This window comes from Glycine max, chromosome 7, assembly GCF_000004515.6.
Source record: "Glycine max cultivar Williams 82 chromosome 7, Glycine_max_v4.0, whole genome shotgun sequence".
NCBI classification, from domain to species: Eukaryota; Viridiplantae; Streptophyta; class Magnoliopsida; order Fabales; family Fabaceae; genus Glycine; species Glycine max.
The window spans coordinates 41533345-41559882 of record NC_038243.2 but is presented as its reverse complement, the minus strand read 5'-3'; the positions used below and the strand labels follow the sequence as shown (position 1 = coordinate 41559882).

Genomic DNA, 26538 nt, shown 5'->3' with positions numbered 1-26538 from the left:
CCAAACTCGAAAAATCAGTTGTTTACTAAGTTTTTTTTTCAAGTATTATTGTCCTATTTTTCTAAACTTTGCTTAAGTAGTTTTCATAGTTAGACTTTGAATTTTTGTTTGAAATTTTTTGTGCTATCTTTTCATGATTTTAGGGTGTTGCTCACAAAATTTTAGCTCATTTGGATAATATGTGGCTATAGTTGTAGTTTTAACCCTCCCCTGGTGCTTGTTTGAGAACACATTAATTGCTGCATATAGTGCATGATTAGGGGCAATCCAGGTGATTTACAAACCTTTGATCCTGAAATAGATAGAAAATTTCATAGATTAGTTAGGCATAGTGTGCATCTTGATCATTCTGTGCTTTTCGAGCATTGTGAGCATTTTGAGCATTCTGAGTATTCTGTTGCTGGTGATTCTGAATATTCTGATTTTGAGCATTCAACTACTAATTTTCATACTGAGAACATGGCTCAACCTCCACCTCGTGAGAGGATTTTTAGGGAGATGGCTGCACCTGATTTCACTTATGAAAGCTTGTGCATTCAATATCCTGATGAGGGTGTTCCATATGTTCTCAAGACTAGACTAATACATTTGTTGCCCAAGTTTCATGGTCTTGCAGATGAAAATCCTCATAAGCATCTTAAGGAGTTCCATATTGTTTGTTCCATATTGTTTTATTTCTATTTTAGTCCCTTAACTTTTTTTTTCATTCTTACTTTTAATTTTTTAACTTTTTTTCCGTCTTTACTTTTAATCCTTTTAAGGGACTAAAAATAAGGACGAAAAAAAATTAAGGAACTAAAAATAGAAATTTTAAAAAGTTTAAGGACTAAAAAGATAGTAAGCCAAAAAAACAATCTAATGAGCTATTTTGTCATCTTACTTCTAATAAACACAACCAATGTTGAACTGCTAACTTATTGATTACTTCACATGGTCCTTACACTTAGTTCTTACTTGTTATAACCTTTGAATGCTCAAGGGTAACTGTAAGTAGATGCAAACAACATTCACCGGTGCGTATTTTGCACTTTGTTGATTCCTTCTGGTGTTATTTTGGTGCAGAGAAACTTCCAACCCCTCTAAAGATCAGGAAGGGAGGGCCTAATGAAGATGCCAGACTCAGTGAATTTCAGTAGGAGTTGATCCAGCTCGCAGCGGTGATTAAAGGAGATAATATCCTCACTAGTTTCCCTGATACAATAGGGAAGGACATGACTGTTAAGCAAGGGAAAGATTACATGGATGAGGCAGTGAGAAGGTTCTTTGAAGCAGGTCGTTACGCAAGGAAAATGGGAGTGAATGAAGAACATATAGTTCGGATGAAGCCTTCTTTGACTACTAGATCATCCGAATCTTCAAACACAAACCCATAGAAAAATAATAAAGCATGTAGCATGAAATAGAGAATGTAATGAAAAAAATTATTCTAATGCAAATACAAACATCTATACATAGCTGGAAAAGAGCTACATGTTTTCTATAGAAATGCTGGCAACTCATATGATATCCTTGGGATTTCATTTGTTTTCTAGATTCTTTCACTCTCTCGTCTTTTCTAAGGTATGGTACAGATCTCCACTGACTAATATCTAAATCATCAGAAGTTGGAGTATATTAGTTGAAGAAAGTTTAAAACTTTTAAAAAGTCATGCATAATGGTTTAGTGACGTGTATTTTCACCACAAAGCATTTGAAGTCTTTTTTTTTTTTTTCTTTTATCAAAAGATAATCACATTTGACTTTCTCAAGTTCCTCCAATTTTAAACAACTGATTTATTGAATTTTCTTAAAACATGCTCAAAGGAAATAACTACCACTTTGAAATGATATGTATAATGCAGAAATATACTATCAATCAAATCAAAATTTTGGTGGTTACTATCATTTTCCCCCTTAACTGCATATTTGATACATTGATCTGTAGATATAACATTCCAATAAAATGTTTCCATCGATCTGTAAATGTTTTTATATGTTTGAAATTTCAATACCAACAATTGACTTGCTATAAAAAAAAAAAAATCTATTTTCAGAGCTAGCACAAAAACATCTTTCCGTATTCACCACAGTTCTTCTCTGGGTTAAACTAATCTATTTTCATGTAATCATAATTGTTGTTTCTCATCTAGTAGTCACTAGCATGAGGGGCCTAAGACCTTGCACGTTATTTTCTTTTCCTCAGCTTCTATTTAAGGAATCCCATTTAGGTATGTTAGCAGTAGCCTCATTAATCATCTTTACTAGCAGCACCTGCAAATAGTCATCACAGTATATATTAGCTGCCAAAACTAGCAACCACAGAATGACCATACTATAAATGAGGCTTCAGTTAAAACAATTGTAATCTTATAGTTTAAAGAAAAACTTTACAGTATCAGCTCAAAACTCCAGCAAACACTTATTAAATCTGATAAGAGTTTGTCATCAATTGATTTTCCAATGCCTCAGCCATCGAGGTCCACTACATGTTGCAGAGTAGGTCATACCAGTGGAATTAAAAAAATAGCCTAGAGATACTGATAGAAAAAAAATATTATTTCTTTTATAAAAATTAGGTATGAAATGATGAAACAAATATAAGTATAGCATACCAAAGGAAAAGTTAAATGCACAAATTTTGATGCATTTTCAAATTGCCAAGATGCAAATTCAACCACTTAGAAACTGAGTTTTTCTTTTGCAAACAAAACGGGTATTCTAAAAGTTTAGTTTTATATATATATATATATATATATATATATATATATATATTTGTTTGTTTGAGCATGGCGAGTTGGTGTCCTCCTCCTAGTATCCGTTTAGGGTTCAACATGTTTGAAAGCAAGCAAAAAGCTTTATCAAAACAGAACGTCTGTTACCACAGTGATGTGGCTCTTCATGTTATTTAATGTCTAAAAGTATATTACAATGAGGAAAAAAATGTAAAATAAATATTACTAATTCCTTTTCCCTATAGTCTAATTTTAGGAATTAACTATTTGCATTAGACCAAATATTTATTGATAAATAAAAACTGAAGACACAGCTCACTTCATTCTAAAAGAATTCAAAAGTTCGGGACAATTTTTCATGTATATTTTAGAAGTTATTAAGAAGCAACAAGTTTAAATCAGAGGTTGAAATAAACGGTTACAAGAATACAAGTACAGATAACTCTAAAATCCTTTCTATATTGTGAACGTTTTGGAAATGCAAATGACAAGATAAATAAAACTTCCTGTTACAGACAAGGAAGACATTTTCTAAAGATTACACAAATTTGGGCCCAAATTTAGCTAATAACATGGTTCATCCATCAATATTTGTGATCATGGTTAAACATCCTATTGCTTGATTTTGTTATTATGTTGGTATCTTTTTCACAAAAATGAAGATCAAAGGTGCAAAACAATTAAAACTTTCTGGGAACGGAACTAGCAACTTTCCAACCCACCAACTCCTTCTCTAGCTGGGTTTGATTAGTAATATCCAAAGCAGAAAATTGAAAGATAAGGACTTACCACACTTTCAGGAACTCCAGGAGGGGGTAAGGAAAGGTTTTTGGGTGGAGGACCTGTTAGATAAAATCTCTTGTTAAAACGCCATTCTCCAATCTTCCCATATGTTAGTTCCCCCTGAATGGATAAGTAGTAGGAGTAAATAACTTATGGAACAAGCAAAGTTACAAATGTAAAAACAAAGGGAATATTAATCAAGGAACCACATTCTTGCTACCTTACATAAATATAAAATAGAAAGCTAGAAGAAATCAACTAACCTTTAAATTGTAGTCACATGCATAAGTATAATGGATTATAAACTTGTTCTCAACATCAAAGTCCCATGGTGGCTGCAACATTCCAATGATGCATGTCATTAACTTAAATGTTACTTCCTCAAGTAAAGATGCAACACCCCATTCACAGATAAACAAACCTGGAGCATGAAGTTATCATGAAGAATATGCCGTACACCGTGCAAAGCTGATGCTACAGCGTACGCATACCTTAGTTCAACAAAATAATTACAGCAGAAAGTTAGAACTTTCAGTACTGACAAATGTCAGGAACAGTTATAAACAAAATCAACATCACATAATTGGTAATTGTGATTAGAAATAAGCTTTAGAAAATTCACATAGTACTACTCACATTTCAAGTACCCATCCAAAAGTTTCATCAGTTTCTGGATCATCTTTCATTTGCAAGGAAATATTCACCCATGTGGGAGCTATTTCCTCCAGCAAGGACTGATGATAAAGAAAAACCAAAGCCTCAATGGAAGGCTATTATGCTTTATAATAACTATATAACAGTTAGAATATTAGTAATAAAATCAATCTGGCAACATGTGTAAACCTGGAGTTGAGAATTCACCTTCTGAATGATTACAGGAGAATTGCCAATGGGATCAATATCAGTAATAGGACCGTTCGCCTTGGGGTAGAATTTCCTAATTATTTTTCCATGTTTAACTGGTTTTATATAAAAAAATGGATACCCTGCTGGTTGGTTTCCATTAGTCAAATTAGGCAAAGGATTTACAAATATGTGGTCAGGTTCTGCCATCAAAATATATCTGCACCAATCACAAAATGCACTGCCTCTTAGGTTTTGTTACTGGAGAGCATAACATCCTAGAAAACAAGAATAAAGAAATTTACTCTTCCTCAATGTCTGCTTTCTCCAGCCACTGGACAAAAGCCCATGGTCTATTCATGACAACATAACCCTGACCAAAAATAAATAGACAAATTTTTTAAGACATCAATTCAATAGTAAGGAATAATAAAGAAATATAACAAATAATGAAATTGATGATAAAATTTTCAGTGGAGTTAAATGATCCATGTATCTGAGCACTTGGTTGTTATTATAATTTGCAAAAGGATTTATAAAATATTTAAGTGCATAGAAACATGAGTCAAGCTATTAGAGAGTAATTTAGCTAAATGAAGTTCTTTTATTTTGAAATAAGATCATTTAACTAAGCCAATGGCCTAGCCTGTCTGCACGTCAAATATGAATCCAAATGAAGATTAGTCAAACTCAGGTTACACAAAGCATCTCATTTAGTATTTGAGGCTCTTAATATGATCCATGTATCTGCTTAGAGAAGAAGCATCTCAGGTAAGTCTCAAGTGTCCTATTTAACACCTCAATTTGGCCATCAGACTAAGGGTGATAGGCTGTACTCATTTTTAAGCTCGTGCCCTGCCTCTTGAATAATCCTTGCCAAAAGTTACTTCAAAAAATGGCATCCGATCACTGACAATGGATGCTGGAATTCCATTCAGTCTTATGATTTCCTTAGTAAATACATCAGCTACTGATCTAGCAGAGAAGGGATGTTTTAGTACCAGGAAATGCCCCATATTTACTAAGTCTGTCAACCACTACTAGTATAGAATCCACTCCTTTTGACTTGGGAAATCCTATAATAAAATCCATACTAATATCCTCCCATACCTGATAAGGCACAGGGAGTGGTTGCAGTAGCCCTGCTGGAGAAGAGGCCTGATATTTGTTTCTTTGGCAGACCTGACATCTTGCCACCAACTCCTGTATTGTCTTCATCATACCCTTCCAATACAATGATTGTGCCAATCTTCTATATGTTCTGTCCACTCCAGAATGTCCACCTGATAGAGAAGAGTGGAATTCCTTAAACAGCTGAGTTATCCAATACCGATTTCACTTTGTAATATAATCTGTCCTTTTCCAGGGTATATTTACCATATGAATTTGGGTCGAGTCTGAGGTCATCTTTAATCTTAGCCAATACTGGATCCTCCTGAACTTCTCTGTCAATCTCAGCTACCTCATGCCAATAGGGTCTGGTCAGCGCTTGAATCTCTTTATCCTCCTCCTTTCGTGACAAAGCATCAGCTACCCTATTTGAAGCCCCTGTTTTGAACACAATATCAAATTCGTACCCCAACAGTTTTGCCAACCAATTCTATTGAGTCTGAGTGGTGAGTCTTTGGTCCAGCAGAAACTTTAGGCTCTTTTGATCTGTGTATACCAGAAATTTCCTGCCCATCAAATATGGCTGCCAATGTTGGATGGCTAACACCAATGCCATCAACTATTGCTCATATACTCTTAACTAGATAAACCTCTGATAAAGGCTTACTGAAGTAAGCAATAGCCTTTTTATTCTGGGATAAAACAACACCAATCCCTTTTTCTGAGGCATCACACTTGATCACAAATGGCTGGTCAAAATCAGGCATTGTTAAAACTGGTGCAGAGGTCAAGGCTTCCTGCAACCTCTTGAAGGCTTCAGAACTTTTAGTGGTCCACTTGAAATTTCTTGCTTTCAACATGTTATTTAAGGGTCTGGCTATTTTTCCAAAACCACAGATGAACCTCCTATAGTATCCTGCCAATCCCAGAAAACCTCTCAAAGCCTTGACAGTCTTAGGAATGGGCCAATTTAGAACAGCTTGCACCTTTTTCTTGTCCACTGCCACCCCGACTCCTGAAATCATATGACCTAGATATTCGATCTTTGTCTTCCCAGAGCTACACTTCTTAATATTGGCAAAGAACTCATTCCTTTGTAGAGTACTCAACACAGCCTTCAAATGTTCCAAATGTGGCTCCCAAGTAGGGCTGTAATGAGTATGTCATCAAAAAACACCAATACAAATTTCTTCAAAAAATCCTGTAATGTCAAGTTCATTGCACATTGAAAGGTGGCAGGTGCATTACTCAGTCCAAAGGGCATTATGGCATATTCATAATGTCCTTGGTGTGTTCTGAATGCAATCTTCTCAATATCCTCAGGTCTCATCCTTATTTGAAGGTAGCCAGCTCTAAGATCTATCTTAGAAAAAAATTTAGCCCCCTTCAACTCATCTAATAATTCCTCTATCAGAGGAATAGGGAATTTGTCAAGTACTGTGACCTTATTCCGAGTTCTATAATCAATACAAAACCTCCAGCTCCCATCTTTCTTCTTCACTGATATAACAGGACTGGAGTAAGGGCGGTTGGCGGGTTTGATAATCCCAGATTCCAGCATTTCATTAACCTGTTTTTCTATTTCATTCTTCTGTTAAAAGGGATACCTGTAAGGCCGGACATTTACTGGATCTGCACCTGTCTTGAGGGGAATTCCATGGTCGACACTTCTACTAGGAGGAAGACCCTTTTTTTCAAAAAACACTTCAGCATACTCCAATATCCTGTTGATTTGTTGGTTCATAACATCGTCAATTTGCTCCCCTGCGCTTTCTATCTCACCAGCCTCTATAATCCAGAGTAGAACAGTATGTTCGATTTCAGTTGTCTTGAGCAGGGTTTGAATAGAGAATAAGGATCTAACTAACTTTGGATCCCTTTGGACTACCACCAAATTGCCTTGATGGACAAACTGCATAGTCAGGTCCTTCCAATTCATTTTTACCTCTCCCAATTTTTCTAACCAAGCCACTCACAAAATGAGGTCCACTCCCCCTAACTCAAATAAAAAGAAATTGTCCTTGACAGCATGCTGTCCTAGACTTACCTGCAAATACATACAGCACCCCTGTGTTTTTCTTTATTGCCATCCCCCAATATCACCCCATAAGACCTAGTTGGTCCCATAGGAAGACTCATTTGTTCAACCAACATGGTAGAGATAAAATTGTGGCTTGCCACACTATCAATCAAGATCATCACCTTCCTATCATGAATCCTCCCTTCCAGTTTCATTGTACTTGGCTGAGTTAGACCTCCCACAGAACACATGGAAAGGTCCATCCACTGGTATTCCACCTCCTCATCCTGGATTGCATCATCCTCAAAATCCTGAATTGCCTCAAATTTTATGATTTCGCCCTCTGCATTGATACATTCGTCCTCGGCCAATATAATCAATCGAAGATTCATGTCAGGACACTTATGGCCTAAAACAAATGGCCCCCCATAGTGATAGCACAGCTTCGCTTCTCTCCTACGAAGATACTTCTGGTAAGGTAGGTTCCTCACACCCCTTTTCTTTGGTCCCATTTCGTTCCCTCACTCTGTTTCCCACTGAACGCATTAGAGGAGTTACGAACAACACCGCAATTTGACCTGTGCTAAAATGGAGCCCCTTGTGCCGGATTCAGAGTGTTCCCACCAAAATTTCGCGCCACCGTGTCGCTCTTGGGATGAAACTTGAACCTGCAGCCGTGAGGATTGCTGTAACGGTTCTCCGCTTTCCCTGCCTCTTCGAAGTCACCAGCGAGTTCCATAGCACTGGACAGGTCCCTGGGTTTGTGAGGTCGAATCTTGCAACGAACGTCTGAGCGAAGTCCAGCAAGAAAGTAACCGCTTTCTCTGATGCGCCTCATGTTTGCGCTACCAAAAGTTCAAATTCTTGCACAAAGTCTGTCACACTCTCTGTTTGACGCAGAGCCGCCAATCGCTCATACACATCCCCGCCAGCATTTCTGCCATAGCGGCACAACAGCACCACTGTGAAAGCTATCCAAGATCACTCCTTGGTATTTTTTTTCCAATATTGGAACCAATGTATGGGTGTTTCTGAAGTATTCTGGTCATTCTAGTAGTTTAGGATTTTTAACCTTGTATTACATATGAAAGAGGTAAGTTAATTATTAGAGAGATGTACACTTAAGCTCTAGCTTCTTAAAGAAATTTCTCGAGAAGCTTTTCAACTAAATTTGTCAAGAAGTTTCTCAAAAAAACTTTTCAAGGAGGTGAACTTAGTTATTAGAGGGGTGTATGTAGCTAAACTCTAGTTTTTCAATGAAATTTCTCACGGAGGCTACCTATGTTATAAATAGAAGCATATGTAATACATGTTATAACTTTGATGGATGAGAGTCTTGTGACACTTCGAAGTTCAACTTCTCTCTCTTTTCCTCCTTCAATTTCGTGTTCCCCTCCTTCTCTCTTTCTTTTCCTTCATTGAAACTTCCACTCTAAGCTTCTTATCCAAGACATTCTCTTGGTGGTGAAGCTCTTTTTTTCCATGGCTTATTCCCGAGTGGATGACGCCTCCTCTCACTTTTTCTCCTTTATCTTTCGCTACATCTCCATAATGGAAAATCACCATTGAAGGACCTCATTGAAGTTCAAAGATCCAGCCTCCATAGAAGCTTCTCAAGTAAGCTTACATCAAGTGGTATCAGAGCACAAGAGCTTCAAGTAGGTGCTCCTTAAACCTCCATCAATTTTCAACTTTACCTTCTCCTCCATTGTTGTTTCTTCATTTTTCTCCATGTATCTCCTCACATGTCTTGCGCTAAATTTTGTTAACATGATTCTTTAGAATTTCCACCGATTAAACTTGCTATAGAAGCTAGATTTGATTTTCTATGGTTCAAATTTCTTGTTCTTGTTCTTGAACCATGAATTGTGTTGAGTTTAGGTTCCTTTGAGTTTTGTCTTGCTATTTTTTGTGGCTGAAACCTAAACCATAAAATTTTTACAAAAACATTAAAGTAAAAAAAAACCTCAAAAATCTAGAGTGACTTATTCACCTATTGTAGTTTTGTCATAGAAGTCATGTGCTTCGGTAAAGGAAGAATGCGGGTTACCCTTTATAAGTTCTCTCCCTACTAGCTAGCCAAGAGAAAAGTAAAAACCCTCGCTTCACCACTTCCAAGACTGAAAATCCAATGATAGAAGAATCGACTGCTGGAGAAAGGTTTTAAGGAAGTTAATTAATAGGAGAAGGTATCTTTTGGCTTAGGGAAGGCCCCAGCTCTATGATTGATCTAGGATTACCTGAGACGAACTGTCGATTCTCCGATAAATGTTAATGAGTTAAACATGTTTTTGAGACTTCAACATACATGTTTGGTAGTGGCAAGGAGTGTTTTTGACTTCCTAACACGGATACCAAGGCAGCTCAGCAGTGCAATGAGGAAGAGGTTTTACTATAGTCATGAAACTTGTCACATAAGATTTCTTATGTTGTGCTGAATTTTATTTTTCTTGTTTCTTTGTATAACTCATTTGTTCATGAGTGTATGAAATTTTTTTAGCCTATTAGTTGATTTGAGTGAAATCTTGCATGTTAATTAATCCTTAACACGTTCTTGCAAAATTCTTAGAGAGTCTTTGATTGTGAACCTTTTCTTGAACTTTTAGGTTTCCTTATGATTGTGTCTATTGTGAATTTGAGTTTTGGTGATTGAATTGCTGGTTGAAATTTTGATCCTAAGTGAATATTGAACCCCTAAAACTGTGGTAAACAAGCCTAGTGAGTTCAACATACACAGGAAGGTTGAAAGTAAGCCCAAGGCAATCAATACACCATGCTTAAAAAATTTGAAGTCTGAAATCATTGATGCTGACAACTTGAACATACGAACTTGTAAAAATTACTAGGAATTGGTCACTGCGATTTTTGAGTTGAAATTTTTACTGAATTTTCTAGACATTTGAAAAAAAAATAGAAAAAAAGAACCAAGTAATTTGGATAAAAGGAAAAAATACCAAAAAATCACACAAGTTTCCAGAAAAATTAGTATCTAGGAGAAAAAAAGCGAAAGGGAAATGTGCTTGTTGTTTTGACTCAAAATTTGTTCTATAATTGGTTTATATTTTATACCAATCTTAGTTCTGAACTTTCAATTGAAAATTAGTGTGAAAACAAGTTCCAAAATCCAAAACTAGAGGTGTGTTGAATATTTTTTTTATAGTTTTTTTTACTCTACTCTAGAGCCATTCTAAGTTTATCTTTGAGTCCTAGCTTGCTTTTATATCCTTTTCATTGCTTTAATTGTTGAATAATCATTGAAAATTTATCTTGTTAAAACTCTATTGGTTTAGCTTTCATTTCATTTTTTGGTCTTTGGTTATTGTTTGTCTCTTTGTTTCCTTGTTTGTGAGTTGCCATATAGGAAATTGGAAAGGAGGATTGGTGTCATCCATTGAAGAATTTCAGTCAAGAAGTGAGGGATCAACCACCTTAAGAGCTATTGGACTAAGAAACTCTCCAAGTTGAGTGAAACGCCAAAGAGAAAATAGCCACCAAAATTGAGGACCTTTTTTGTAATTGGAAATTTATTTGTAATTGAACACTTGTACGTTTACCTTTATTACTTTCAATTTGTGTAACAAAAAGACCTTTCACTGGAAGTAAGTTGGGAGTCTCCAATAGGTCACCCTACTTCCATTTGTGTGCAATAATTTTAGGCAATTTTTCTTTAGGATAGTGAGTGTTTTGTTGGAAACGTTAAATGAGGTCATCCAAACACTCTTAGGATCCGCCTAGTTTACATCTCTTGCACTTTAATTTCTTGCTTATTTACATAACTTATTTTCTTTACTAGTCTCGCCTAGTTTATCTTGATATTGCATAATACTTTCTTCTTTCTTATCACGCTTATCCCGAGTTCTTTAAAACCCCAACTTTTAACTTTTTCAAACCCCCAACAAGAAAGAACCACAACTTAAGAACCAACATGAGTCATCATTCATCTAGTGTTAATGGTGAGGGTACTAGTCATAAGGACCCTCTATCTAGAATCTTAGATGAGTTGATTTCCCTCAAGTTATGGAAAGAAAAACTAGAAAGAAAAAAAAGGAAAAGAGAGGGTAGAAATAAATCAAGATGAGAGGGAACAAATAAGGGAAGAAGAAAAAAAGGAAAATACTAAAAGAGTTAAGAAAAGAAAAACATGTTTCCTATAGTAGTCATGGCTCTTGCAAGAGCCTAAGTGAAGAACTTCGTGACTATTATGAAGGAAGGCATAGGTCACATCTTAGACCTCACTCCCATAGGAGAGAAAAGGAAAGAAAGCCTTAAGAGGCTAACATTAACCTCTCATACTTCCATAGGAAGAACAATGTAAAAGCTTACTTAGATTGGGAAATAAGGGTAGAGCAACAACTTAAAAGGAAGTCTGCTTCAAAATCTTATGGCTCTCACTCATATCCAAAGAAAAACCAAGGTCAAGGCATCTTAGGGGAGGCACCTTCTAAGCCCAAAGATGATAAGGAAAAGACAATAGAAAAGCAACCCCCTAAGGCTAGTATGCAAGAGAAGACTAGCTATTAGAGGGGTGTGTGTAGCTAAGCACTAGCTTCTCAAGAAAGCTTCTCAAGGAGGTGAACTTAGTTATAAGAGGGATGTGTGTAGCTAAGCTCTAGCTTCTCAAGGAAACTTCTCAAGGAAGCTTCTCAAGGAAACTTCTCAAGGAAGTTTCTCAAGGAAGCTACCTAGGCTATAAATAGAAGCATGTGTAACACTTGTTGTAACTTTGATGAATGAGAGTCTTATGAGACACACTTCAAAGTTCAAATTCTCTCCCTCTTTTCCTCCTTCAATTGCGTGCTCCCCTCCCCCTCTCTCTCTCTCTTTTTCTCAATTGAAGCTTCCTCTCTAAGCTTCTTATCCAAGACACTCTCTTGGTGGTGAAGCTCTTTCTTCCATGGCTTATTCCCTAGTGGGTGGTGCCTCCTCTCACCTCTTCTCCTTTATCTTCCGCTGCATCTCCATGGTAGAAAATCACCGTTGAAGGACCTCATTGAAGCTCAAAGATCCAACCTCCATAGAAGCTTCTCAAGCAAGCTTATATCAGTTTCCCTCCATACTGATAAAAGCCAACCTTAATTTTGCATTTGGCTTTACCTTCTGCACATCAAAGAATTTCTCTGCTCACGTTGTTGGAAATTTCCTTCTTAATTTATTTTTCTACACATTTAAAATTATATAATTAAGGATTAAAGGATTAAACAATGAAAATTTTGTACTGTGTAATTTTATTATATGTCTTGGTAAATTAATTTATTCTTTGTATAATATTGATTGTATAAGTTTAGTGTTAGTGATATTTATTTGAAAATGTTGGCTTTCTGATGTTGAGAAGATTTTCACAACTGTGGGATCCACTCGAGAGGGTTATCACCTTCGAACAAAGGCATGGTCACATGCTTCATCATGCATGTTGCGATGCATCATCCTCCGCGTCACTCGCCTCTGACTCAGATTCTTTTCTTGATTCTTTGTCTTCCATCTCACTACTTTCCTCTGTACGCCAAAAACCTTGTTGAGCCATCATCGTCTTCATCATTCGTCGCATGTCGTCCATGGTGTCAAGCTTCTTTGAAAAGTTTGCGAACGATGTATGCTAGGCCTTTGTCGATTTTTGCAACTCAATGGATACATATTTCAATTCACCAGTCGTCGATTGCAAGGATTCCACGGAAGATTCCAAGGCCATAAGTCGTGCTTCAGTACGATCCATGATTGCACCACCGGAATGTTGGACCAGTTGTTAGGAATCTCCTTGTCACTCTAACTCTAGATTGAGTTAGGCTACACTCACACACAAGAACAATCAACAAAATGAAAAAGTATCTGTGAATGTATGATGATTTTGATGATGCCAAAGAAGAATCAAACAAGGCTGCTACATTTGTTTCAAGATTAATACAAGATTGCTTCAACAAACAAAGCCTTGATTCAAGATTTCTTCAAGATCAAGCCTTGCCTCAACAAAGGGTTTCAAAGTCATGCAAGGCTCTGGTAATCGATTTACCAGAAGGGAAGTTTGAGAAATTGTTGTTGAAAAGGGTTTTGAATTTGAATTTTGAACATGTAATTGATTACCATATGTCTGTAATCGATTACCAACAACAAAACTCCTTAAATTCAAATTCAAAAGTCATGACCCTTCAAAATATAACTGTGTAATCGATTACCAGAATGCTGTAATCGATTACCAGTGAGGATTTTCGAAAAATATTCCCAACAGTCACAACTTTTCATTTGAATTTTAAAGGCTATCAAAGGCATATAAATTAGTGACTTGGAAATGAAATTGGTAGAGAGTTTTTTTTGTCCAAAATGTTTTATCCTCTCAAAAGAAAAAGATAGAGATATTCCAAGAGAACTTCATTGCCAAATGCTCTCTCAAAAGAAACTCTTGGGCAAACACTTACAAATCCATCAAGAGTTCATCCATGGACTTCAATTGTAATATCTTTCTCTTCAAGAGAGAATTCCTCTTCTTTTTTCTTCTCAATTAAAGAGATTGATTAAGGGACCAAAGGTCTCTTAAGTTGTAAGGAATTCTGAACACAAGGGATGGGTTGTCCCTGTGTGGTTCAGACTTTGTAAAATGAGTTTTGCAAAGTTAGTGGAAAATCTCAAGTGGGTTGCTTGAGTACTGGATGTAGGCATGAACTTTGCCGAACTAGTATAAAACTGTGTTTGTATTCTCTCTTCCTTTATCTCATTTATTTTGTTGTAATCAATTTTGTCTTGCATGTTTAAAGAACATTATTAAATTGATTGATGCTTCTTATGCATTCTGAACCTATCTCATTTAGAAGGGGGTTAAAAGTTTGTTAGTGAAAAATTAATTCACCCCTTCTTAAGATAACTGAGGCCACACATGTCCAACAGTATCTTGTTATTGACAATCCATCAAACATTCACAAGGTAGAGCACCCTCTCCCTTTGCACTGAGTCACTACTCAGTTTTACAATGATTCTCTCCTACTCATTCTTCTGTAAGGAAGAGCTATTTATTCCAACCCTCAACTAACGTGCCAGCTGTCAACAGCTGGCAATTGTTAACTAACCCAACAGAATACAGTTAAGGCCTCTTTTTCCTACTGTAGACTATCCAAAGCTTGGGTGCATCTGAAGATTGCCCCTACCTAACATGCACAATGATCTCTTATTTGAACTTGAGCAAAGCCACACTGAATACTTTCGAATCTCAACTACTTTTTGATTAAAACAAGAAAAAAAAAACATGTGGCAAACAAACCTTCAACTAATAAAAATGAATGTACAAAAGGAATTAAGGATATTCGGACAAATCTATCATGCAAGTCATTTCTATTCCTCATTACACTAAGTGCATTTTTATCAAGGCAAGACAGATTTCCACAAAAGTTTTAGAAAAAAAAATCTACTACTTATGATGAGGGGAACATTTAAAATGGTAGCAAAACAATCATTTAGAAGTGATCTGGCAGAATATTTAACTACCTCTTTTCTATGAATCCTTCCAGACAACTAAAATTGCTAAATACATGTATATTACTTAAACGCAAACATTGCAAGAGATTGAAATGCACTATTTTAACCAAACAAAGAACTATCCTATACAACGGGGATTAACAGAACAATAATAATAATAATAATAGTAAAAGTTACGTTTAACTATTCTCTTGATCCATTTGGTTGTTTCGATGTTAAGTTTTAGTCCCTATATGAGAAAACCCGAAGTTATAGTCCCTACACAATTTTTTATAGCAATTTGTCAGTGCCAAAATGTTTTCATAGCGGTTTTATACCGCCAGAAAGTCTTCTCTGGTATCAGCGAGAGGCACCAAAACTTAGGCAAACATGCATATGTAGAGACCAATAGTTACAATTCTCTCATATCGGGACTAAAACTTAAAATAGGAACAACTAAGGGAACAAGTGAATAGTTTAACTTAAAAGTTACATAGGCTAATAAGATATGAATTCTGACAGAAGAAGCAGAAAATTTTATATCCTATTCAAGCCTGCATATGTAGAGACCAATACGTACAATTCTCTCATATAGGAACTAAAACTTAAAATAGGAACAACTATAGGGACCAAGTGAATAGGTTAACTTAAAAGTTCGATAGGTTAAGAAGATATAAATTCTGACAGAAGAAGCAGAAAATTTTGTACCCTATCCAAGCCTGCAGGAAGTGGATCAACAACAAAAGTAGGAATTTCATCCATCAACTGATCTGGCCTTCCTGAATGCACTATTCTGGTGAACTTTCCCATGTCTGATCCTGGCATGTCCTTTACCTTCTTATACCAGTAGTACATAATCCGGCATTGCCATTGGCTGTAAGCCGCATCGGTTGCAGTCACTGCAACATGGAATTTTGAATTGGAATTTGCTAATACCATCACCTTTCCAGGAATATTCCGGATCAGAGGATCAAGAAACCCCAACTCATCTGCTACCCAACTTCCACCCTTATGGTGTTTGATCATAAATACCAAATTATAAGTGACAAAGAAAAAAGCAAGAACCATAATAAAAAGTACAAGCAGTGACTTTGCACTTGGCTTGTTTTTCCTCACAATCATCTTTCAATTCTTTACTTATTCTGTTGTTCAAATATGAATTCTCTAAATCTCCAAAACTCAAACCAACTCAATGCTACCTATAACAGCTGTTAATTAAACCCCATTGACACCTACTAAAGCTAACCACAATCATAGGTTCTGTTCATAAAAATGTACTCAATCGAAATCTTTCCTTGCTTCAAGTGTTGTCACTGGTCATTTGTGCAAAACAAAAAATCCTAGAAACTGAAATTCATGTAAACTTAATTAATAACACAGGCCCGTCCTTGAACTAGAAAAAAATTTCACAATTCAAACTTTGAATCAGAAAACGAGACAAAGAAGGGAACTTTGGACAAAAGCAATGAGAAGAGTAGTTTAAAGCAAAGAAATGCGGGGCAAATGAAACTGCAAATGAGAGAAAAAGACTTGTACTTTCAACAGTGACAACATGTGCAAGCTAGGACAAAAAAGGGAAGTTTTGAACTTTGAAGAGGTTACTATAACTAGCTTTGCGGACTCCAAGAACTGAAGACTATTACATGCATGCACTGAGAGAAAGTGGAATTGGCAGTGAATGAAGAAGATGGTACAATAAGTGGGTGGTCACTGTTCAATGTGGAGCACGAAAGGTAATGACACCCCAAAAGTAAAAGAATATCATAGGTTGCTGATTGGGACTGACTGGACTCAAATCTTGATCATCATAAACATTCCAATTTGTCTGCATCAGAATCAAAGTAAATTATTGTGAATATACAAAAGGCATTCTCCACTTCAGGTGCAAGTGGATGCATTTGCTACTCATAGGTGTGTAACTGTACCAACGCCAAGTCCGGTAGTTGCTTTTGTTTTGTCTTTTGGCTCAACTTGCAACTTTTTTGCCAGGTTGTTACTTGTCATCATTAACTTTAAAATAATCTTGTTTACTTTCTTAATTAGAAAAGAGGAGATTATTAATATATTATCAAATACAATTTTTTAACATTTTTTTCTTCTTATCATTTAAAATTTATATATTTTATAAGATTGTGAGGTACGTACATTAAACAAAATGAAAGATTAGTAGTGTGTAGCCTTTATACACATATTTAATAATATATGATACTGAAAGATTAGTAGTGTACGTGCAAGCTTTATATGACAATAACAGTTATTAAAAGTTGGAAGTGGTGAGCTGATTCACGACTTTTATTTGATATTAGAAAAATCAAAATAGAGTCAATAATAAGGAGAGTTAACAAGTGAAAATTAGAGTGAATGAGTATTTTATTCTACCATCGCAGGTCAGGTTTGGCTGATGAGCCTAGTTCAAAACAACAACATTTTAGGATTAACTAGCATGATATGAGATCCTTGCCACTACACGGGTCACTCGACTGTTTTTGTAAGATTTATAGGTAATAAATATAAATAATATAATATATTTCCAATTAATTAAGGTTATTGCTAGAATCAATATTAAGGTTAATGCTAGAATGAATATTTATGTGATGAGTATATTGATTATAAAAATCTAAACTATATTTTTTGTGGTTAACAAGAATAAAACAATAAGATGAAAACCTTTGGGATACAAATTTGTATATTAAAAACACGTCTTTTTTTACTCCATTGATTCATAACATTTTTTTAATTTTGAAAATAAAATTAAAACCAAAAAATAAAATACTTAAAAGACTAAATGGTATTTTAATTTTATCAAAATCTGTAATTATTTTAAATCAGAAAATTTATAAGTAATGATTGTGAATAAATATGAGATCGGGACAAGGTGGAGATATGGATGTTGTTCTTGTTCCCATCTCCGTCTCCACTCAATAAAATTAAAACAAAATAATTAAAGGAGTAAAATGTATTTTAAACATATCAAAATCTATAATTATTTAATATTAAAAAATATATAAGTTATGATTTTGAATAGACATGACAACGGGATAAAACAAAGATGGTATGTCATTCCCTACCCCAACCGCTGTCCCCATCTCCACTCCCCCGTTCCCACTCTCGTCCCCATCCTTGATCTTTATCATAAATAAAATTTGGTATCTACCATCACCCCCATTTGGGGGTTAGGTATATTTACCATATCCCCATCATTGTCAAATTGTTATTTCCTTATAATAATATATTTATAGATATTTTAAATTAGATTTAGAATAATTTTTAGTATAAAAATCTCAACTTTATAATATAAATATTAATTAACAAAATATTTATTTATAAAGTTATTTAAATTTATTTTATACAATGTCTATTTAAAAATCATTTTATAAAATTTTAAAGTTAAAATAAACTTAACTAATTAATTTATAATTAATTTTTACCCACCTCCATTCCTGTTTAGATTCCTGTTTAGGGTTGGCTATATGTGTCTCATCCCCATTCTTAATCACCGCTACTTAAAAATAATATATTGTCATATTTTAAATTAGATTTAAATTAATTTTTAGTATAAAAATCTTAACCTACTAATACAAATATTAATCAACAAAATATTTACTTATGAAATTATTTTAATTTTTTTATATGATTTTTAAGTAAAAATAATTTTATAAAATAAGTAAAAAATGTTACCATTTGGGGTTCGATATATCAGTCTCGTCCCCATCATTCCCCAAAAAATGGCTATCACTTTAAAACAATATATTTATAAGAAATAGATATATGTATAAATATGAAAGAGAAAAAAAGATAAGAGAAAAGCTAATTAAAAAGAAAAGTTTTCGAACGAAAAAGTTAAAAGAGTTACATGTATCCTAAGAAGTATAAAATTAATTATATATATATATATATATATATATATATATATATAATAAATTAATAAAATATTGATTCATATTATTTAAAAAATAAAAATTATTATGTAATATTAAAACAACAAAATTATTTAATATAATACATAAATAATAGTATGTAATATCATAATAATTTGATAAGTTATAAATATATTTTACATATGTAACAATAATGAGAGAGGAAAAAAGTGAAATGGGTAGGAGTTGTGTTTTATTAGAAAATAGAAGAGAAAAAATCTCTAAAAAAAGGAAAAACAAATGAAAAAAAGTTAGAGAGGAAATTAAACAAAATTGAGCAATAATTTTTTTTTATTGGTTGTGACATGTGTTTTATAAAAGACCAAATTTTTCTATTTTTATTTACTATAATAATATATAATAGATAAAAGTAAATTTTACTTTTTTTATATTTGTTAATGTAATATAAACTATCTTGTAAATATGAACATTATAACTTAAAATATAGTATTACACAAAAATGAATATTTAATAAAATACATAAATAATAATAATAATAATAATAATAATAATAATAATAATAATAATAATAATAATAATAATAATAAAGAAACGAAACATGAAAAAAAAGAAAAAAAAGAAAGAAGAAAAAATAATGGAAAAATACACTTTGTAACATATTGAACGAGTGAATAGGCAATTTAGTCCCTGAGATTGTACCCATTTTGCATATTAGTCTCTAACTTAATATTAAATTCAAAATAGTCCCTATCTTTGCATAAGTGTTGCAAAATAGTCCTTCCGTTAAATTTTAAAGTAACGCCGTTAGTGAGGTCAATTTTAGTGCCACGCGGACTATCCAATGTGGCACTAAAGGATGATGTGGCATGACACGTGGGCGTGCCTCTTAAAAGATGTCACGTCATTTGATGATAACAAAACGAGTAAATAGGCAATTTAGTCCCTGACTTTGTACCCCTATTGCATATTAGTCCCTAACTTAATAAAAAATTCAAAATAGTCCCTATCTTTTGCATAAGTATTGCAAAATAGTCCCTAACTTAAAAGATGCCAGAAATCGTGCTTAAAGTGTCCATGCATTGCAAAGGTTGTGCCTTGCACGATTTCTGGCGGCGTAGATTCCTCCTTGGATTCCTTGTCATCTTTTGATTCCTCTAGTTTTTTCTCTTCTTCTTTCTTTTTTTCTTCATTTGCTTTTTTCTCCTCCACTTTGTTTTCCTCTGGTTTTTTCTCTTCCTATTCAAAACACAAAAAAAAAGAATCAGAACCCGGAATGATACATTGATGGTAATTGAAGAAAAAAAAAAGAGGAAAAGAGAATGGTTATGCAGACCTCGCCCATTGGTGTTGACGGCTACAAAGATAAGGTTATTGTTGTGGATTTTTGGTTCTTTTTATTTGTGCAAGTGTGTGTGAATTCTTTTTCGTATATATGTCTCAATTGGTTCAGAACCATCAAATTTGAAGAAGCCACTCATTTTATCATCATCAAATGATGTGGCACTAAAATTGACCTCATTAACAGCGTTACTTTAAAATTTAACAGAAGGATTATTTTGCAATACTTATGCAAAAGATAGGGACTATTTTGAATTTTTCATTAAGTTAGGGACTAATATGCAATAGGGGTACAAAGTCAGGGACTAACTTGCCTATTTACTCGTTTTGTTATCATCAAATGATGTGGCATCTTTTAAGAGACACGTCCACGTGTCATGCCACGTCATCCTTTAGTGCTATGTTGGATAGTCCACGTGACACTAAAATTGACCTCACTAACGACGTTACTTTAAAATTTAACGGAAGGACTATTTTGCAACACTTATGCAAAGATAGAGACTATTTTGAATTTAATATTAAGTTAGAGACTAATATGCAAAATGGGTACAATCTGAGGGACTAAATTGCCTATTCACTCGTTCAATATGTTACAAAGTGTATTTTTTCCATTATTTTTTCTTCTCTTTTTTTTTCTTTTTTTTTTCATGTTTCGTTTCTTTTTATTATTATTATTATTATTATTATTATTATTATTATTATTATTATTATTATTATTATTATTATTATTTATGTATTTTATTAAATATTCATTTTTGTGTAATACTATATTTTAAGTTATAATGTTCATATTTACAAGATAGTTTATATTACATTAACAAATATAAAAAAAAGTAAAATTTACTTTTATCTATTATATATTATTATATTAAATAAAAATAGAAAAATTTGGTCTTTTATAAAACACATGTCACAACCAATAAAAAAAATTATTGCTCAATTTTGTTTAATTTCCTCTCTAACTTTTTTTCATTTGTTTTTCCTTTTTTTAGAGATTTTTTCTCTTCTATTTGTTTTTAGAGGAGGTGACATGTGGAAGAACTAGTTATTCTTTTATTACTAAAGATAGATTGCATGAAGTTCTCGACATATAGTTTTTATCATTTTGTTTCGCATGCTGAGTCTTTAGTTTATTCTTTAGTGTTTTGGACTACCTTGTTTTGAGCTGAAATAATTTTAATATTTATTTGTACAAGTTCTATTATGATGTTAGAAAAGTGAATGTGAGCCTTTTACCCTTTTAAAATGCTTTTATTTAAATGTGTTTTAAAATTTTTAATTAATTCTGCATTCTTATTCCTTCTATTATTAGTACATATATGTGTGGGGTAGAGGGTGTTACAACACACCTCTTCATTGTCTAACACATTCTTTAAATCCAAGGTAATACTTTATATCCTTAAATTAATTTATGATTATATTTTTTTACATGCATTTCTTTGTGGGTTATATTAATTTATGTTTATATTTTTTTTAATGTTGTAGATATTATAGTCATGAATAGCTAAGCGAAGATCCATTTCCCCACATCAAGTTGTGGAACATACTGATGAAAGGAAGAAATGCTTAAGAAGATACTTTGATGATGTGGATGTAAGGAGACAAGTCGATTTGGAGATTGCAAAATTTTTCTGGAGGAAGAGAAGGCTTTCATGATGTTAACTCTTTAAGGGATAGAGGTGAATTGGATGCAAAATCTTGGTGGCTTGTTTGTGGTGTTCATGCACCAACACTTCAAGAGTTTGTCCTTAAGCTACTTAGGTAACCATCTTCATCTTCTTGCTATGAAAGGAATTGGAAGACCTACATTTTCATACATAGTTTGAAAAGAATTAAGATAACACCTAAAAGAGCAAATGATCTTGTATATGCTCATAGAAATCTTTGTCTCATTTCAAGAAATTCCTCAAACTACAATGAAGAGGAAATTAGAATGTGGGATATTGCATGAGATAGGTTTTCACTTGATGACGATTGAATCCTTGAAATAGTCAATTTATCTCTTGATGAACCAGTTTTAAAAGCTATCTTTTTCAATGATGATGACCAAGGACTTTAATAGACTAGTATTTAAACTTTTTGTTAGACTTGATGCCTCTTGGTGTTAGTACTTTTTGTTAGACGTATGACATATCTCTTGATGCCTCTTAGTAGTTAGTATTTTTTCTTAGATTTATTATCATATGAATAAATAAATTTTATTGTCGTGTTTGATCATATTTAAATTTGTCATGTTGATATTGATCATATTTTTCGTATAGATAGGTTCCCGCCGTGTTCACATGTCCCATGTTTTTTATCAGGTGTGTGTCCGTGTCGGTGTCATGTCCAAATTCATGCTTCTTTGATCTTCAATCACAATTTTGAATGCACCTTTGCAATCTTCAGTCGTGATTTCTCACACCTCCAATAGCATGATTACTTTTGCTTGGTCACTTTGATTTTCTTAATCCCTAACCTGTATCTCACTTTGTGGAGTAGAGATATTGCAATTTTCTCCGCACCTTAGCAATCTTCAATTGTGATTTTCTCATACTTTAACTCACTTTGTGTAGCAGAGTATTGTGATTTTCTCTGCACCTTATCAATCTTAAGTTGTGATTTTGACACACCTCAGATAACGTGATTACTTTTGCGCTTTGATATTTTTAATCCCTAACCTTTATCTCACTTTGTGGAGCAGAGTAATTGCAATGAAAAACCATTCACACCATTCATGTTGATTTGTGCATCATTTGTGTTTGATTTGTTGTGAGTGTGATGAAAATTTTATGGTTTATTGTATTCAACTATTCATTTCAGGATAGACTGAGCAAGGGTTCCTCCGATAAGAGTACATGTTTGTTATTTGATAATATGCAGTTTCAAAGTATAGTGTGTACTTCAGAAAATTTTAACCTTGTTCTTTTTATTACATTGAATCCAGTAGTTTTCAAGTACATTCATTTATACTTGAGATGTTTATGGTGCTCAGGAGCAGTATGGTTTGGAGAATACGGACAATACTCCTAAAAGATCATATGATATTAACCAGGTAAGTGCGGAGTCTTTGGTAGAACAGAGAATTCCAAATGTTTATACAGATTACACAGACTTAATGACTGCAATTTCTTTTGACTTGCTGATGTGAACTCCTTGTTTCCTTCTGACTGCTGTCTAGTACATGTAAAGTGAACCCCTAATAGTAATAGCTCGCTTAATAAGTTCACAGTTTTCATAGATAATGTGTGGTATTTTCATGCTGATTCGGTTTGCCACCTTTGGGAGCAGAAGCTGAAGCGAAACAAGAAAGAGTGTGGCAGAAAGATACAAGAATTGTAGGGAGAGTTGGCTTCTGCCGCAGAGGAGTGCCAGAAACTGGTGAGAAAGGTTTTCAGGAAATTTAATGTTTGTACAACTATTGAAGTTTTTTCTACAGAAAAAAAATAGAGAATGAATTAATTTGTGTTTTGATAGCAATTCGGCCCAATATTTGGCTAGGCCCAAACGTTCATCCATCTGGCCTTCCAAGTTTAAGGATTTGATTTAGTTCTTCATTGTTGTCGTAAGGATTGTAAACATATTAAAACCTTGTAGTTATTTTCATCCTTCACGTTTCAAGAGACAAAGGAAAGAGGACAACTATAATGTGATTATGAGAAGTGGGAAGACATATATTCGCATATTCCTAGAATAAATTTGTAGCATAGAATTTCACCATTTCATAAAACTAACAGTGCTTGAAACTTGAAAGTGATTGGTTTTGAGTACAAGGCCTATTCTGTCATACGTGCACTACTTTATGTGAACAGTGAACTCTAATGAAGTCTTTGAAGCCAATGTTTTGTTTTCAAGTAATAACTAATTGATGTAAGCTATATTGTTGTCTTTGGAACTCTTGCTATATTGTTGTCTTGGAGACCTTTCGTGCAAGTATTATCCAACAAAGCACACGATAAAACACAAAGAATCCCAACATTATTCCCACATTCATCCACCTGTTATCCCTTTCGAGTCCTCTACTCTTCAACACATCAAATCCAGTGATCAGACACTGTGATCCCTCTATTTGATGTGAGAAACACTCATTTCTAACATTCCAATACTCATTTGTGAGGAGTGCATCCAAAGGGTACCTATAGAGAGACACATAGTACATGAAAAGCCAATACTTTGGGATGCTCTCCTTTGGTATGAAGTATCCAGAGAAGAGGAAGAAGGCTCCAAGAACTGTGCAGATGAGGGAGTTACCTGAAATGAAATCAGGAGATACTGCACTTAAGAAGAGTACCAAAGAACTTGCCATGAGCACAATGAGCCAAACCACTAAAGTGAAGAAGGTGAAGGCAGAAAGGGAAGGGTTTAGTCCTACAAGCCAATACACAGGAACAGCAAAAAGTATAGATACCACAAACAAGAATAGAAGGAAGACAAATGTGTTGGCTATCATGTAAGAGGAAATCCTATAGGCTCCCCTTGAGGCTTCTTTCATCAGAACAATCCTCTCTTGAAGGTATATTGAAAGTGCTTCAACTGTAGAAGAGAGGAGAAAACTAAGACTAAATGCAAATAGACCTAACCTTTCAGCAGCTCCTCCTTCATCCCTTCTTATCTTTATGTAAACACTTCCTAGCCCAAAGCCACCAACTAGTGCTTGCATTGTTCTGGCCAGGAAAAGCTGCTTTGTTCTATAGATGATCTTCCAAAATCTTGAGCAGAGAAACAATATCTCAATCAAGTTTGCATAACAAAGACTGCCATAACTTTCCTTGTTACATTGTGATCGGAGAATTTGGACTCCACAGTTTTCTTCCTCTGGCCACATGAGGTTTGGAAATGGCTCCTTTTCCTCAATGGTGCAAGTGTCATATTTGGAATCAGAACCTTCCAACCCACGTATAATTTCCATGGAGAACTCTAAAGCATTCAGTTGTGTTGGAATTTGAAATCCCAGTTTACTTATGGTTTCCTCTAGCTGTTCTAGGCTACCATTATGAACAACTGAACCATGAGAGAGGATCAAGAACTTGGAAATATACTGCAATATTCTATAGCTGGGTTGGTGGATTGAAAGAACCACTGTCCTTTGCTTTGCTTTAGCAATTGATGACAGAAGCTCTATGACTTGCAAAGCTGAAGTACTGTCTAGACCTGATGTTGGCTCATCTAGGAGCAAAATTGGAGGATTGTGAATCATATCAACTCCAATAGACACCCTTTTCCTCTCTCCACCGGATATCCCTCTATTCTCTTCATCCCCAACAAAACTATTTGCAACATGAAAAAGGCCTAGCTCTTGCAACAAGCTTTCTACCCTCCTCTCTCTATCCTTTGGTGTCATTTCTTTTAGCCTAAACTTTGCACTATACATCAAAGTTTCTTTGACTGTTAGCATGGGAAGCAAATTGTCCACTTGTGCCACAAAGCCACATGTCTTCCTCAACTGAGCTGGACTAGTCATAGGCTGATCATTGATTGAGACACTTTTAGGATCAAAATCTTCATCTTTTACCCTTCCGGAAATGATTCGCAGAAGGGTAGACTTTCCTGTGCCACTAGGACCAACAACAGCAACAACCTCAGAACTTCTGGCAACAAAAGAGACTGACTTGAGTATGTTTACAGGCTTTGGGTTTTGAGTCAGGTGGAAAAATGATAAGGGAGTGGTCTTGTGAGGAAGCAAAGTGTAGGAGAGATTTCTCACAGAAAGTTTGTTTGCAGTTCTGAATTGATGAAGTGATGTTGGTGGTGAATGGTAGAAAGAGGAAGAAGGACTATTGGACTCTTCAGGAGAATTAGAAGTTGAAAAGAGTATCAAAGAGTCATCTTCTGTGCTGGATAGTCTAGGTGGCTTCAGGCATGCTGCCATTGTGTTGATTTGTGTATTCTGTGGGAGAAAAGTGAGATTAAGTAGGCTAGATTTTATGGGAGAATGTTCAAGTTGAGAAGAAATGGAAGTTGCAACAACCATGTTGACAGTTATGTAGTTGTAGGTGCTGACATGTTTGGTAGTGGTAGGTTATCGATCTGAGACATTTAACTCATCAAGTGAAGCATTTGGACTATTTTTACGTGCATTCCCATGACATTATTTCATTAACTTATTAACCAATTTTCGTGCTAGGTTTGAAATTCTCTCAAATCTGAACTTTGAACAGAGAAAACAAAAGAGGAAAGTTATGCAAACTTGAAATGCAATAATCAGTAATATAATTGATATGTATCATACTAGTTTTTTGATTGGGACATCTAGTTGGTTTTGTTAGGTGAATCCATTGCAGATCATTACTATAGGGACAAGTTTTTGAACCATGTGAAATAAGCAGAATTATGATGCAAATGCAAGGTTCTAGAGTAATATAATAGAGCAGAATTATGATATTAATTTGGAACGGTCTGCTGCTCTAATTTTATAAAATAAAAATATCATTTAATTTCA

General features: G+C 34.4%; 2 protein-coding genes across 5 annotated transcripts; both read right to left on the bottom strand.

The window, feature by feature from the left end:
* Nucleotides 1-1846: 1846 nt before the first annotated feature.
* Nucleotides 1847-16825, bottom strand: LOC100779442 (hydroxyproline O-arabinosyltransferase PLENTY). 4 transcript variants are annotated; one of them, XM_041017407.1, is made up of 9 exons: nucleotides 15613-16825; nucleotides 4643-4710; nucleotides 4356-4557; nucleotides 4131-4228; nucleotides 3916-3985; nucleotides 3758-3829; nucleotides 3501-3614; nucleotides 2371-2461; nucleotides 1847-2250 (listed from the first exon to the last, which is right to left on the bottom strand). In XM_041017407.1, exons 1-8 carry the CDS (start codon nucleotides 16024-16026, stop codon nucleotides 2402-2404), a joined length of 1098 nt encoding a protein of 365 aa, XP_040873341.1. In that variant the 5' UTR covers nucleotides 16027-16825; the 3' UTR covers nucleotides 1847-2250; nucleotides 2371-2401. The 4 variants fall into 4 exon arrangements, with proteins under 4 accessions (XP_040873341.1, XP_040873343.1, XP_040873340.1 ...); XM_041017409.1 differs by lacking the exons at nucleotides 2371-2461; nucleotides 15613-16825 and adding exons at nucleotides 5448-5620; nucleotides 5715-7343; XM_041017406.1 differs by lacking the exon at nucleotides 2371-2461.
* Nucleotides 16826-23546: 6721 nt separating this feature from the next.
* LOC100777652 (ABC transporter G family member 23) lies at nucleotides 23547-25976 on the bottom strand. Its single transcript, XM_003529431.5, has one exon. It carries the CDS (start codon nucleotides 25966-25968, stop codon nucleotides 24001-24003), a length of 1968 nt encoding a protein of 655 aa, XP_003529479.3. The 5' UTR covers nucleotides 25969-25976; the 3' UTR covers nucleotides 23547-24000.
* Between the last annotated feature and the right edge of the window lie 562 nt (nucleotides 25977-26538).

Excerpts from the sequence above, each read along its gene's own strand:
- LOC100777652 (XM_003529431.5), bottom strand. The coding sequence starts at position 25,968 with ATGGCAGCATGCCTGAAGCCACCTAGACTATCCAGCACAGAAGATGAC.
- LOC100779442 (XM_041017406.1), bottom strand. The coding sequence starts at position 16,026 with ATGATTGTGAGGAAAAACAAGCCAAGTGCAAAGTCACTGCTTGTACTT. Across the intron at positions 4,229-4,355 it reads CTCCTGTAATCATTCAGAAG|TCCTTGCTGGAGGAAATAGC; the intron begins GTGAATTCTCAA and ends CTTTATCATCAG. Across the intron at positions 3,615-3,757 it reads CATGTGACTACAATTTAAAG|GGGGAACTAACATATGGGAA; the intron begins GTTAGTTGATTT and ends TTATCCATTCAG.